Genomic DNA, 14,842 nt, shown 5'->3' with positions numbered 1-14,842 from the left:
AAGAAGGCAGAGTGCATAAAAAATTGGTACAAACTAGAGTCCGACCGATTAATCGGCCTTGGTATCGGCATCGGCCATATCTGGCCGATTCTTAGCAGATTCTTTCTACTCCTTTTGAATTACACTTACATAATATTTTTTTCTTTCTTGATTCCTTAAAGGCCTAAAATATTAATAGGTGAATAAAACCTTATACGAGGGCTGCTATATATATTTCTGGCCTAGTCAACACTAAGTGTTGCCAGGTGCAATCTGACATTTCATTTAATCGTGAATTGTTTTATTTACAGGGAATTAAAAAATTCATCTCGGCCAAAAAATGAAATTATCTCGTGAACATTTCTGTGCGATCATTTTTCACAACTTTCGACGTGGATTAACGTGACAAGTGTGCATCCATGAACTAAAATCTTTGTATGGCTATGAAGCACCATCCTATAGCACTGTGAAAAACTGATACAACGAATTCAATCGTGGCCGACGCTCGCTCAAAGGCGAATTCCGTGAAGGTCATCCAAAAACAGCCGTTATGCCAAAAAACATCGATGCCGTACGTGAACTGATAATGCAATACCGTCATGTAACATACCATCAGATAGAGGCATGCCTATGCATTTCTCCCACCAGCATACATTCACTATTGCATGAACACCTGGCCGTAAAAAAGGTTTGTTCTCGTTGGATCCCGCACAATTTGACTATCGCTCAAAAAAAGTGCTTCGAAAATTGGTTTGAGCGCATGCAAAAGTGTATAAATCTTGATGGAGAATATTTTGAAAAACAATAAAACCATTTTCGTTGATAAATATTCCTATTTTCAATATTAGGGCAGAAATATATATAGCAGCCCTCGTACAACACAGTTTGATTCATTTGTGCTTGAACTAATTATTCCTCACGATGATAATATTAAGTGTACTATAAAGAACTTCATTATTTTTGTATAAAATATATTATTACATTATTTATAATAGAATGATTTATTTCAAATATGCATAGTTTTTTCAACAACTTGTTGAGATTTTGAAGATAATTTCATAATGTCACTCTTATAGAAACCCTTGTTTCTATTGGTAAAAAACTGGGAGTCTATTTTTAAAAGTTTCTCTCGAGATTAATTTCCATAATCATTCGCCATAGACAGGAACGGGTAATAATCATTTGGTGCTGGTCTGTATTATGTGGTGCATGCAAAAGAACCTCCCAAAAAAACTTTCTTTCTGTCCTTAAAGATATATTGCTGACGTAGCAACTTGTTATATATTATGAAAATAATTTATTTAATTTTGAATATTAACTAAATTAATAAACAGCTTCATTTTTTTGATGTTATTTGTTTTTGTTACTAGTTTACTAAATAATTTTTTTCATTAAAGAATCGGCATCGGCTTTGGCCACAAATTTGGTATCGGTCGGACACTAGTACAAACAGCATAAAAAGTTTAAACATGAAAATGTTATTATGTATCTTTATATATACAGTGATCCCCGCTTAAGTGCCTATATTTTGCGGCACCATTATTATACTCTCGCAACAAATGTTGCTAAAGAGAGTATTATAGTTTTGTTCACATAACGGTTGTTTGTAACACCCAAAACTGAACGAGTTAGATATAGGGTTATATATATCAAAGTGATCAGGGTGAAGAGTGGAGTTCAAATCCGAATGTCTGTCTGTCCGTCCGTCCGCCTGTGCAAGCTGTAACTTGAGTAAAAATTAAGATATCTTGATGAAACTTGCCACGCTTATTTCTTGGCACCATAGAAAGGTTGCTTTCGAAAATGAGCAAAATCGGACCACTGCCACGCCCACAAAATGGCGAAAACCGAAAACACATAAAGTGCCATAACTAAGCCATAAATAAAGCTATGGAAATAAAATTTGGTATGAAGGATCGCACTATGAAGGGGCATATTTGGGGTTTTTGGGGAAGTGGGCGTGGACCCGCCCCTACTAAGTTTTTTGTACATATCTCGCAAACCAATAGAGCTATATAAACCAAACTTTCTGCAGTCGTTTTTTTTTAGCCACTTCCTAATGCAGTCCAAAAATGAAAAAAATCGGATCATAACCACGCCCACCTCCCATACAAAAATTAGGTTGAAAATTACTAAAAGTGGGTTAACTCAATAACGAAAAACGTCAGAAACACTAAATTTCACATAAGAAATAGCAAATGAAAGCTGCACTCAGATTGTTTTACAAAATGGAAAATGGGCGTGGCGTCGCCCACTTATGGATCAAAAACCATATCTCAGGAACTACTCGACCGATTTCAATGAAACTTGGTTTGTAATAGTTTCCTTACATCCCAAAGATATATTGTGAAAATAGGCCAAATCGCTTCACAACCACGCCTACTTCCTATATACCAGAACTTTGAAGACAATCTGAATCGTTTACTTTACAATATATAAAGTAAGTACTAGTGAAGATATCGGTGCAGCACTTTGGACAAATACTATGTTAATAGTGTGGCAGCACCATTCTAAAAATCGCCGAAATGGGACCACAGATTTTTAAGGCTCCATATATCGAAGACGAGGACCTCGGTGCTTCTATCCTAATATTATGGTTTCCAACTTTCAATGGACTTTATACAATATATATGACGAATATGTGGGTCAAATTGTGTATTATATAATACAAATGAAGTTAAATATATAAATTGCGAGAGTATAAAATGTTCGGTTACACCCGAAAAAACAAGTAAGAAAGGGCTCTTACTTGTTTTTTATATAAATTTACATATAAAATAATAATTGGAATAAGTTGCACGCCAAAGCACCCAATACCATATTAAATTTGTATTTGTTTATTATTTTTAACAGCTGTTTGACAGCAAAACGCTTTTCACCCCACGTGGTGACTTTTTAGGATTTTTTCTTACGAGGTTCGAGCCAGAATAGCTTCACAAAATATGCGTCACAAGAAATCTCTCAAAATTTTCCGCTCATCTCAATTATGAGGTTTTTCCAGAATAGGGATGTATATTAAAACAAGTAAGGAAGAGCTAAGTTCGATTTTTTATTTTATCTTATTGTTTAACATTTCACGAATATGTCCTCAAAATTTTAATCCGATCTAAGAAATATTATTGAAGTTATTGTTTAATTAGTCTCGGGGCCTTTAACGCTCTAACTCTAACAGCTACGGGCGGTTGGGATTGCAGTGCAGCTTTAAACGCGTTTTTCTCAAAACTACTTTTTTGAAGTCCGTGTTCACAGCCATTTGAAAACTGCTCGACCGATTCATTTCAAACTTAGTACACATTTTCTTCACATAAAATATCTCCCCCTACGTTTAGTATTTTTTTTTTAACATTAAAGGTGTTTCCCACCCTGAAAAAGACGGAAATTTTAGTCGAAAAGTTCACACTTTAGATGGCCGCCAAAAATTTTCAAATAAAAAAATAATAATCAGAGAACGTTGGGGGGAAGATTTGTTTAAAATTTAACTAAATTTTTATGGTTTTTCATTTTCGGAAAATGACCGACCGAGTTACAGTGAACACCGACGTCCTAGGGGAAGCTCTGTCACGGGCTAATGGTTTAATATTTTTGCATGAAAAATTTACAGAACATAGTCAAAACTATGCTCAATAATGTATAGAAGGTTTGAATAAAATTGCTTAATCGATATTTGAGATTTTTTTGCGCTGAAACCCATACCCCTCCTTTAAGATAACACACAATAAAGTCCACTGGAATATCGAAACCCATTATAGATTATATATGGGGCTTTGGTAATTCCTGGACCTATTTCAACTATTTTTACCACCCAGCTACATCATGCCCAATATTTTACGTTTACTTAATTTTGCTAAGATATCTCACATATTCACCGATATGTGCGGAACGTGCGGGACCAACGTAACGGCGGGTACAGGAAATATTGACCCGATTTTGCCCAATTTTGGAACAGAGACACACTAGTAGAAGGAGCACATCTCCTTTGAATTACTTTAGATATCTGAGATATTTACAAATATTATCAATAAAAAGCTAATCACACCTCAAATTTTTTTTTGTATACAAATTTGAGTGCAGCCCTTCTGTACCATCTTTATCATGAAATTTAAGGTTTCTGGCGTTTCTCAGTACAGTGACAGTACCGATTTCGTTCATTTCCAATACTAACCCTTTCATGGTGACAAGAAACACATGTAATGTGCATGTGTGTTTTAACAAAGTATCTTAATTTTTACTCAAGTTATCGGACAGACATCCGGATTTCATCCCTATAACTAACTCTTTTAGTTCTGGGTGTTACATAAAACCGATACGTGAACAAAACTATACTCTCTTAGCAATTTTTTTGCGAGATTATAAATATTCTATCTGAAAAGTGAACGAATCGGATTAAATTAAAATTTGAATTATGTGGAATAGAAGGTTTCCCAGACGAACCAATCCAACGGACAATACCACCCGCAACCACTGAATAACACAAACCGATCTGTTCCAGCGCAGAATACTAGGCGTGTTTTATTTGACCAGCAAATTAAGCTATTAGCTTATTTTGTAGGGAAGACTTAGTCAACATAATTATGTTGGCTGTCATAAGTTATCATAGCTTTCATATTAAACTACAGGCATTGTCAGTTTATCGCGCTTTTTCATTCACAATAGTTAGATTTTTTTTCTAAAAAAAAGTAGTTGGGAATAGCGGGAAACCCAATTTTGACAGATAAAAATTTAAACAAACCAAAATTTTAAATTCTATCGATGAGCAAAATGGCAAATAAAAAATGTATCCATATTTATTTTGACCATTCCGGATCTAATAATGATTGTAGATTCTTTAAAAGATCTGAATATTATAGAAAAGCGGTAAACAAAAGGAAAATGGATTTATAAATTCAACCGTTTTATTCAAATAAATTACATTTCAGCTGAGAGTTTGGGCTCGCATTGCCAACTCAATTAATTTTTAAGCAAAGATATGAAATAATGGGGGGATGGGGTCATATGTAGAAGTTCATGCAAATGAGGAATGTTTCTGATTGCCATTCACGATTCGGCCAGGAACGATTCTTTTGCATATGACACAAGCATCTCACAACATCCGGTTTCAGACCAAGTATCCTCTGGGTAGCTAACAGACAGCTAAAGGAGCTAAAGTGAGAAGGCGAAGCCCGCTTCTGCGGTTGTGCGTAGGGTTTGAGACCCACCACGTTGTGCGTAGGGTTTGAGACCCACCACGTAAGACCGCACAGAGCCTCGGAATAGAAACCTCACTTTTGATGGCGACCCCTGCAAACGTTTTAAGGATCACGATTTGAGGGCATGCACCTGGAATGTCCTCATACAACTAAAGGCTGACATCACCGCCATCCAAGAAGTGCGATGACAGGACAAGGTCCTTGTCCTTGTGACATCTACTACAGCGGCCATATAAAGGAGCGCAAATTTGGTGTTAAATTCGTGGTGGGAGAGAGACTCCGTCACGAGTCCTGGCATTCACCCCGGTGGATGAACGTCTAGCCACAATCCGTATCAAAGCGAAGTTCTTCAACATATCGCTGATTTGCGCCCACGCCCCAACGGAAGAGAAGGACGATGTGGCCAAAGATGCTTTCTATGAGCGCTTAGAACACACCTATGGGCGCTGCCCCCGCCACGATGTCAAAATCGTGCTTGGCGATTTTAACTCCAGGGTGGGTAAAGAAGGTGTCTTTGGCACAACAGTCGGAAAATTCAGCCTCCATGACGAAACATCGCCAAAAGGCCTGAGGCTGATCGACTTCGCTGGGGCCCGAAATATGGTTGTCTGTAGCACTAGATTCCAGCACAAGAAAATTCATCAAGCAACGTGGCTGTCCTCTGATCGAAATACGCGCAATCAAATCGATCACGTTGTGATAGACGGAAGACATTTCTCCTGTGTTTTAGACGTGCGTACGCTCCGAGGACCAAATATTGACTCGGCCCATTATCCAGAAGCAGCAAAGATACGAACTCGCCTCTGTGCTGCCAAGAACGCCCGTCAACAAACACAAGAAAGGTTCGACGTCGAAAAGCTGCAATTACAAACGACAGCCGAACGATTTTCTACTCGACTAGCACTCCTGCTCTCTGAGAGCACTCAGCAGCATCTCGATATAAGGGAGCTGTGGAACGGCATCTTAAACTCATTGCATACCGCTGCAGCCGAAACAATTGGTCTTCGGCAACGACAAAAAACCAGTTGGTACGATGAAAATTTTATGAAGAGATAATGCGATTTACAGAGACCGGAGCATTATCATGTATGGACCGAGGGGGTAATTTGGTAACGGATATCCAGAGCATACTGCTGAATGGCAGTGAAAGTACAACATCAGGAGATGGCGAACCCGATTCCCCAATCGATGACGATGGAATAGATGTTCCATTACCCGACCATGAGGAAATTCGAATAGCAATTACCCGTTTGAAAAACAACAAAACGGAGGGGGCCGATGGATTACCGGTCGAGCTATTCAAATACGGCGGCGAAGACTGATAAGGTGAATGCATCAGCTTATTTGTAGAATATGGTCGGAAGAAAGCATGCCTGACGATTGGAATCTCAGTGAGCTCTGCCCAATTCATAAGAAGGGAGACCCCACAATCTGCGCCAACTACCGTGGTATAAGTCTCCTCAATATCGCATATAAGGTTTTGTCGACGTATTGTGTGAAAGACTAAAGCCCACCGTCAACGAACTTATTGGGTCTTATCAGTGTGGCTTTAGACCTGGAAAATCCATGCGCAAAATCTTGGAAAAGACCCGAGAGAGAAGAACCGACACTCACCACCTTTTTATAGATTTTAAAGCTGCATTCGACAGCACGAAAAGGAGCTGCCTCTATGGCGCGATGTCTGAATTTGGTATCCCCTCAAAACTAAAACGGCTATGTAAACTGACGTTGAGCAACACCAAAAGCTCCGTCAGGATAGGGAAAGACCTCTTCGAGCCGTTCGATACCAAACGAGGTTTCAGACAGGGTGACTCACGATCGTGCGACTTCTTCAATCTATTGCTGGAAAAAATAATACGAGCTGCAGAGCTAAATAGAGAAGGTACAATCTTCTATAAGAGTGTACAGCTGCTGGCGTACGCCGATGATATTGATATCAACGGGGTTGAGCGCGCTTCTTAGGACGTTGCAACAGGAATCTATATTCACACCCAAGATAACAAAGGGGTTCCATCCGATCGGGAAAACCTTCTTTTTCATTAGCCTTCATTAACCTAATCGGTTTGTTGTGTAACACAATTTATATAAGTTTTTAAAATTTGCCCTAACCAATTAGAAGCAACCAAGGGTTCTATAGAGAATAATTAAGAATTGTGAAACCAGTTTTAAGAAAAAGGTGTGTAGTGCGTTTTTTTTTTTTTTTAAATTTCTCCTGTTGATTTAGAAATCTAGTGCAAGTTAGTATAAAAGTGCCAGCCACAAATGTAACAATAATATTTTTGTATTAGTTGAAAATACCCAAATGTTTTCTACTCAGGTAAGCATATAGGCAATAAATAATTAGTTATTAATTTTTAAAAATATATATGTAAGAAAACTGTTTTATTAATTCTCTTCACACATTTTATTTATGTAATAGTTTGAAGTACATTAGCCTTAAGTTTATATATGTAGTTTTCATTAAATTAAACAGAGTGTCGGTGTCCCTTTCAGGCGTTTCCTTAAGTTCCGTAATTTTCTGTTGTAATTATTAGTAGTTATGTTTGCTTGACATACTATTGGCCGTCATAGCGGTTTATTCAATTCGATAATGAAGCGGGTTACATTGAAAACACCCACTCCTTTTTTAATCAGAGATTGAAATATTTGCTTTCGGGATTACCCACAGATTATTTATGTAGACCTCAGTAATCAGACAATTTGTTTCTAAGTTTCGACGTTTGTTAAATATTTCCGTCCATATTTTGTTGATATTCTCCTGCCCTGATACATATGTGTATATTTTCGCATTTGCATACAACTATTTTACAACTGCTTTATTTAATAAGGGTTCTCATTTACTACTCCGGAGCAGCATTTCTAGAATTATTGCTATCCTATCGCTACCGCTCTCACTTTGCCGAGAGCCACATCATAGCCTTAGCATAACAATGTGAAAGTATGTGCTCTACTCTGCTCCGAGTTTTGTTAGATAAAAAACTATAGCTGGAGCGGGAGCAAAAAATTAAATTCTGCGCTATGCTCTGGCGTAGCGGTAGCACAGCAAAGCTAATGAAAATTTTCATGTGTTACAGCTCTCGCATGTGTTTGTTGTTTTTTTTCTTTTTCTTCAGAAATCTTTTCGAAGCATTGCACAGAGCTGTGCAATATATATTGAAGTACATACGCTACTCTCGTAGCATTTCATTTTACTCTTGCTACATACTTCAATGTATATTGCACAGCTCTGTGCAATGCTTCGAAAAGATTTCTGAAGAAAAAGAAAAAAACAACGAACACATGCGAGAGCTGTAGCACATGAAAATTTTCATTAGCTCTGATGTACTACCGCTCTCAATTTTTTGCTACCGCTACGCCAGAGCATAGCGCAGAATTTAATTTATTGCTCCCGCTTCAGCTATAGTTTTTTACCTCACAAAACTCGGAGCAGAGTAGAGCACATACTTTTACATTGTTATGCTAAGGCTATGATGTGGCTCTCGACAAAGTGAGAGTGGTAGCAAGAGTAAAATGAAATGCTACGAGAGTAGCGTAGTTTTTCAAATGCTGCTTTATTATTAGAAAATGTCCCTGCCTATACGCTATCTAATTGTTTCATCATCTATAGTTGATGGAACGACTATTAGTTCCTTGATGAGGCATTTGCGAATAATACCATGACTAAAGTAAAAGCCTTCAAAACGAATTTCCTCTAATTCTTTACAAGATGTTTTTATGCTGACCTTGTTTCAACCCTTGCACAACTGTGTCTTTAGCATCAGACGTTATGCATTCTTAAAGCATCTACATGCCTCGATTCGAACGATGGTCTATCTGATAGTCATAATATTGAAGGACATGACCAACCCTCATATCTCAAATATAATGTTTCATCGTTATCCAGTTTATCAATATAAATCGGGATTGTAAAACTATCGAACATATTAAGGGCGCAACCGCTTGTCGTCTCACAATTTTATTTTTCGTCTAAAGGTAACACAGTGTCATTACGTTTTAAACAAACATCACAACCAGTGTCAATTAATACGGAAAAGGTTGCAGTATTACAGACCAAGTTTTCAAAAACACATATTCCAATTTCCTCCTCTTTTGTATTTACCCTTCCTGTTTCTGTATTGACCATCATAATAAATTGTAATATGTCCTGGTAGTCAACATGACAAACCTCTTTTGAAGCAATTTTTGGTCTTAGTCTCATCTAATCGTAGTCTCATTTATATTTAAACTAGTTACTTGTTGGCGGACAGTCCGAACTGCACATAAAATAACCGAATACTTTTATTTTATCTCGTATGAGAAATGCCACCTATGAAAGTCCCACGCGTTCTAATTGTTTACCCATTTCCACGAAACTATATACATATTCTCTAAACTCTAAATTGAAATATATTTTATGTTTTCATTTTGTAACATCGTCTCTATGTTCCTATTTAATATTGAATAGTCTGAGTTCTGAATTGTATGTTGCTTTGCATTGATATAGTACCGATGCCGAATTAGTTTTTAAAAATTATTGTGTATCGATTTTACAATAATTCAAAAATTTGGGCATAGAAAAAATGTTTGATACGTAATATGCTTGATGTGTGGACAATTGATGCGTATAAAATAATTGGTACACAATACTTCGCATATATTAACAACATGCAACTTGGAACTCAGCTATATGTATGTACATACATATGTATCTATATTTATACAGTGCAACAGTAATATTTCTGTTATTCTGCGTGACATTCAACTCAATAAACTCATAGTTTATGCTAGGTGGAAAATAAAATATTTTATAAATAATTGATAAAGTTCTTGATTGCAAGGATTTTTCCAAACTACTGCCGAGTTGATGTAATGAAAAAAGTTTAGTTAATAACACTACCTTTAATTAATTGCTTTAATGGTATATAATAATTATCAATCAAAATTCTCATTTCAGGAGCATTACGAATGCAGTCAAATAGTTCTGTGTTAAATTCAAAAACAATAAACGCAGTTAGGGTCATAATTATTATAACTAAAACCACTGAAGGGAAAAATGAGCGACACACATGAAAAATCCGAGGCTTTTTATTGTTTTTGGTATTGTTGAACTTTTTATATAAATGAGTCGTATTACCCACATCCATATTTTTGTTCATAGAGGATTTTGATAATGAGCTGTACAAATCATATTTTATATTGTTTGATTTATTTTGACATAACGAGGCCCGAGCATAGTTTGAATGGGGTTTATTTGCGTCATTACTATCAAAAATGTGTGTGTTAGCAGCATCATGCACATCTGACTGCTGTTGATTTACGCACTGACTTTGAATCCCTAAAAAATCCTTAAAATCCATGAAGTATTGGTTCTGGTTACAAATATCCGAATCTGCTACAGATAACCCTGATCGAGGCAAGCTGTTGTACCCTGAAATATAAAAAATGTTATAATTAGTGCTTGATATCTTTTAAATATATGCCGAAACAACTTTATTATTTAATGTTATTCGCATTGTCTAGGGTGTGCTGCACGACCATCTACAGAATCCACACATACACAGTATTATAGTTTTGTTCACATAACGGTTGTTTGTAAGTCATAAAACTATACCAGTTAGATAATACCTCAGGAACTATTCGACCGATTTCAATGAAATTAGGTATATAATATTTTCTTGACACCGTGATAATACAGGTAAAAAATTGGCGAAGTCAGGTCACAACCACGCCTACTTCCCATATAACTCAATTTTGAATTCATCTAATTCATTCACTTTATAATGTATACATGAGGAACCAATGAAGATAGCGGAATAAAACTTTACACAAATACTGTATTTGAACTGGGGTATCACTTGTGGAAAAATTTCGAGAACGTACTATAACTTTTCAATACCCCGGATATCGAACATTAAATGTGAATTGTGTCTCTTTACCAAAAATGGTTTAAATCAAGTCATAACTTCCCCTAGCTGTCATATACCCTACATATATTCGGATTATCAAACTTCGGGTGGACTTTATACCGCATGTATTTGTTAATATGTGAGATATCTTAGCAAAATTAAGTGAGCATATAGTCTTGGATATAGTGTATCTTGGTGGTGAAAATGAGTGAAAGCGGTTCAGGAATAACCTCACCTACCTACCTTATATATTATATATGATGATTTACGTTATTTCATTGGACTTTATGACGAATATCACATTGTTGCGAGAGTATAAAATGTTCAGAGCACTCGAACTTAGCTTAAAACTTGTTTTTTATATCTTCGTCTTTTTTTAATGCATTGTACTCTGATAACTGAATAATAAGACAGTTTTGGTAAGCACTAAACAATAAGAAGTAAGGAAGGGCTAAGTTCAGGTGTAATCGAAAATTTTAAACTGTCCCAATTTATTTATTTAATGTTAATAAGGTAACACTCAATTCGTCTCGTATATTCTGAATAAAATCCACTAGAATAGCGAAAATCATTTTATATAGTATATGTAAGCTGAGGTATTATCCTGAATCGATTTCAACTATTTGCCATCAAGCTATATTATATCCACTTAATTTTTCTAAGATATTTCATATACTAACAGAAATATACAAAATGTTGAAAATATATATATATATGAGGTATATCCGGCCTAGGGGAAGTATTGACCTGATTTTGCATATGTTTGCACAGAGGTACACTATTATAAGAAATACATCTTCTTTGATTTTTTCTGAGAAATTTCCCGATATTTTCGGCAAAATATTAACCACAAGCACTTAGGTCCTCATGCCCGATATCTGGGGATTTGGATAATTATAGTCTGATTTCGTCCATTTTTAGATTTTTATATCAAGATACCTTAAGTTTTACTCAAGTTATTGCTTGCTTGGACAGAAGGAGGTATCGTTCGAGCTATTTAATAATTTCAGTAGTACCGCAACTCTGTTGCATATTTGCCACTACTTTGCTGATGTGTTGCTTGTATGAATCAAAATGGAAATTGGTTTTTACTGAATATTGAAAAAAAAAACAAGAAAAAATTCACTTTTTATTGAAAGCAATTTTGAAAAAAGGCGAGTATAAAATAAAAGAATTATATTAACATTTCTTTTTCAATTGTGTTGTGCATTCCAAAATTTTAAGTTGCAGACTATGTGCATAAATTGTGCAAAAAATGTGCCGGTAGAAAGTAATGCTGATGCAAGTGTTGCCGAAAATTCACGCAGAACGTGAATCTTTGACAAATTCGTAACACTGCTGTTGTGATTGACATCTCGAACGCACCCAGACAGACATCTGGGATTCAACTCGTCTCGCCTTACATGTCATTTAAATATATACAGAGGCGGACATAATTATTCACACATCGTTTAGTTTTCCACAAAAACAGTTTTATCTTTGAAATAATAAGAACTAAGTTATAGGTTTGTTCTTGGGAAATCTTTATTCATATCTTAGGTATTAAAAAATAACATTAATTTAATAAATTAACTTTCCATTTTAAACAAATATACCGAAATTGCACATTACTTCATTTATGCGAGGGACAAAATTATTCACACACTCTTGTTTCACAAGAAAAATTATAATGGGATTTGCTGGTAATATTTTGCTTACTGACACGCCTACCAAGCTCATCCCACAAATGTTCTATGGGATTTGTGTCTGGAGACTGTGGAGGAGTCAAGAGAATATGAGGCACATTGTATATGATCCACATACGCACGTCGTGAGCAGTGTGTTTGGGATCATTGTACTGTTGGAAATAAAAGTGATCCACAAAGTTTAGCTTTTGCGCGCTTTCTTTTAAATTGTCCTTCAGTATATTCAAGTAAACTGTTTTATCCATTGTCCCCTCAATGAATACCAGATTTCCAACACCGGCTCCTGACATACAACCCCATAACATGACTCCTCCACCCCCATGTTTAACTGTACTTATGGTGTTATTTTTCTCATGTTCAGTATTGGGTTTTCTCCAGACCCGTATTCTGCTATCGGACTGAAAAATGTTGAATTTACTCTCGTCGCTAAAGGGAACGTTACTCCAGAACTCAGATGGTTTATCCTTATATGCCTTTGCAAAGTCCACTCTCTTTTTATTATTAGCCTTGCTGACGAAAGGTTTTTTTCGCGCTATCCGTGAATTATAGCCATTACGATGCAAGGTCCTGCGTACAGTTTTTGCGTGAATACTTTTCCCAATTTCTTCACGAACTTCTGCTGTCACCTGCGTAGAGGTAATATTGGGATCCTTTTTAATTTTTCTCACAATTTGCCGTTCTTCAGCGTTGGTCAGCATATGGGGTCTACCGGTGTGAGCACGACTTTGAAGATATTTTGTTTATATAAATTTAAAATTATTTTTCTTTCTTCTGCGGTAGTTTCTTTTAATTTACGACCAATTTTAAATATTGACAACTCCCTTGGACAAATAACAATACCGAATGTCGGAAATTCAATCTAAAATTATAAATTTCGGGTGTAGCATTCATAGCAGTACATTTCCAAATGCTTCCGTTACATTTTATTGCTAAAATTTCCCATTTAAATTGCATGACCTTGAGTTGTGTGAATAATTTTGTCCCTCGCATAAATGAAGAAATGTGCAATTTTGGGAAATTTATTTAAAATTGAAAGTTAATTTATTAAATTATTGTTATTTTTTAATACCTAAGATATGAATAAAGATTTCCCAAGAACAAACCTATAACCTAGTTCTTATTATTTCAAAGATACAACTGTTTTTGTGGAAAACTGAACGATTTGTGAATAATTATGTCCGCCTCGTATATGGGGCATTCTCTGGAAAAAAGCCACTTGAAAAAAGTTCTTTATTTTCTTTGGCAATTATATATCTTATAGTACATGTAAAACCTAAAATAAAACATATGGTTTTAGGTCTGTGTAACGCGGGGTTGCCATATTATAAGGGGCCAAAGTTTTTTGTAAACAAATTTTCGAACCGCCATAACTTTAAAACTAATGAACAGATTTTAAAACACCATGTGACTTTTTTGTACAGAATTTCTCAAACTTTAAAACTGCGTATCGTAAAAATTTTTAAAATTAATATTTCATATCAAAAAATGAAAAATTTTTTTTTTTGGAATTTTTAACAACTTATGTACTGATAATTTTAAATTAAAAACAAAAACAAAAAAAAAATTAAAAATTTGAAAAATACAAAAAAATTAAAAAAAATATTAAAAAATAAAAAAAAAACCAAAAGGGATTAAATTTCTGCTACGTCCACGTCGTTAATCCTGGGTTACGCTAAATTCTGATAATAATAGTGCGTAAATCAATGATTTTTCATCATGTTCTGAGTTGGTTTTTTATTCGTAGCTCATACAAATATTGCAGTCCCAAATTCCCTTTGGGGGGTAAAAAGGTGATGAAATAAGGAAAATTTTAAGATATTTTCGAAAAAAGTCGAAGGGGGCATAATTGTTAAAAATTCCAAAAAAAATTTTTTTAATTTTTTGCTATGAAATATTAATTTAAAAAATTTTTACGATACACAGTTTTAAAGTTTGAGAAATTCTGTACAAAAAAGTCACATGGTGTTTTAAAATCTGTTCATTAGTTTTAAAGTTATGGCGGTTCGAAAATTTTTTTACAAAAAACTTTGGCCCCTTATAATATGGCAACCCCGCGTTACACAGACCTAAAACCATATGTTTTATTTTAGGTTTTACATGTACTATA

At 35.3% G+C, this 14,842-nt stretch overlaps 2 protein-coding genes across 24 annotated transcripts in view; one reads left to right on the top strand and one right to left on the bottom strand.

Moving 5' to 3' along the window:
- The window catches only part of LOC105220101 (uncharacterized), a 271,949-nt gene that overhangs the window by 52,467 nt on the left and 204,640 nt on the right, over positions 1-14,842 (top strand). The gene's annotated exons all lie outside the window — the stretch shown is intronic.
- Positions 9,313-14,842, bottom strand: part of LOC105220257 (FERM domain-containing protein 3) — a 363,284-nt gene continuing 357,754 nt past the window's right edge. For all 5 annotated transcript variants that reach the window (XM_054226407.1, XM_054226405.1, XM_054226406.1 and 2 more), the window contains one exon: positions 9,313-10,572. In XM_054226407.1, the coding sequence (XP_054082382.1) occupies positions 10,025-10,572 (548 nt within the window). In that variant the 3' untranslated portion in view covers positions 9,313-10,024. The remainder of the gene's footprint in view (positions 10,573-14,842) is intronic.

Source organism: Zeugodacus cucurbitae, chromosome 3 (genome assembly GCF_028554725.1).
Source record: "Zeugodacus cucurbitae isolate PBARC_wt_2022May chromosome 3, idZeuCucr1.2, whole genome shotgun sequence".
Classification (NCBI taxonomy): Eukaryota; Metazoa; Arthropoda; class Insecta; order Diptera; family Tephritidae; genus Zeugodacus; species Zeugodacus cucurbitae.
Note: the sequence above shows the minus strand (reverse complement) of the source record. Positions and strands in the feature narration are given on the sequence as shown.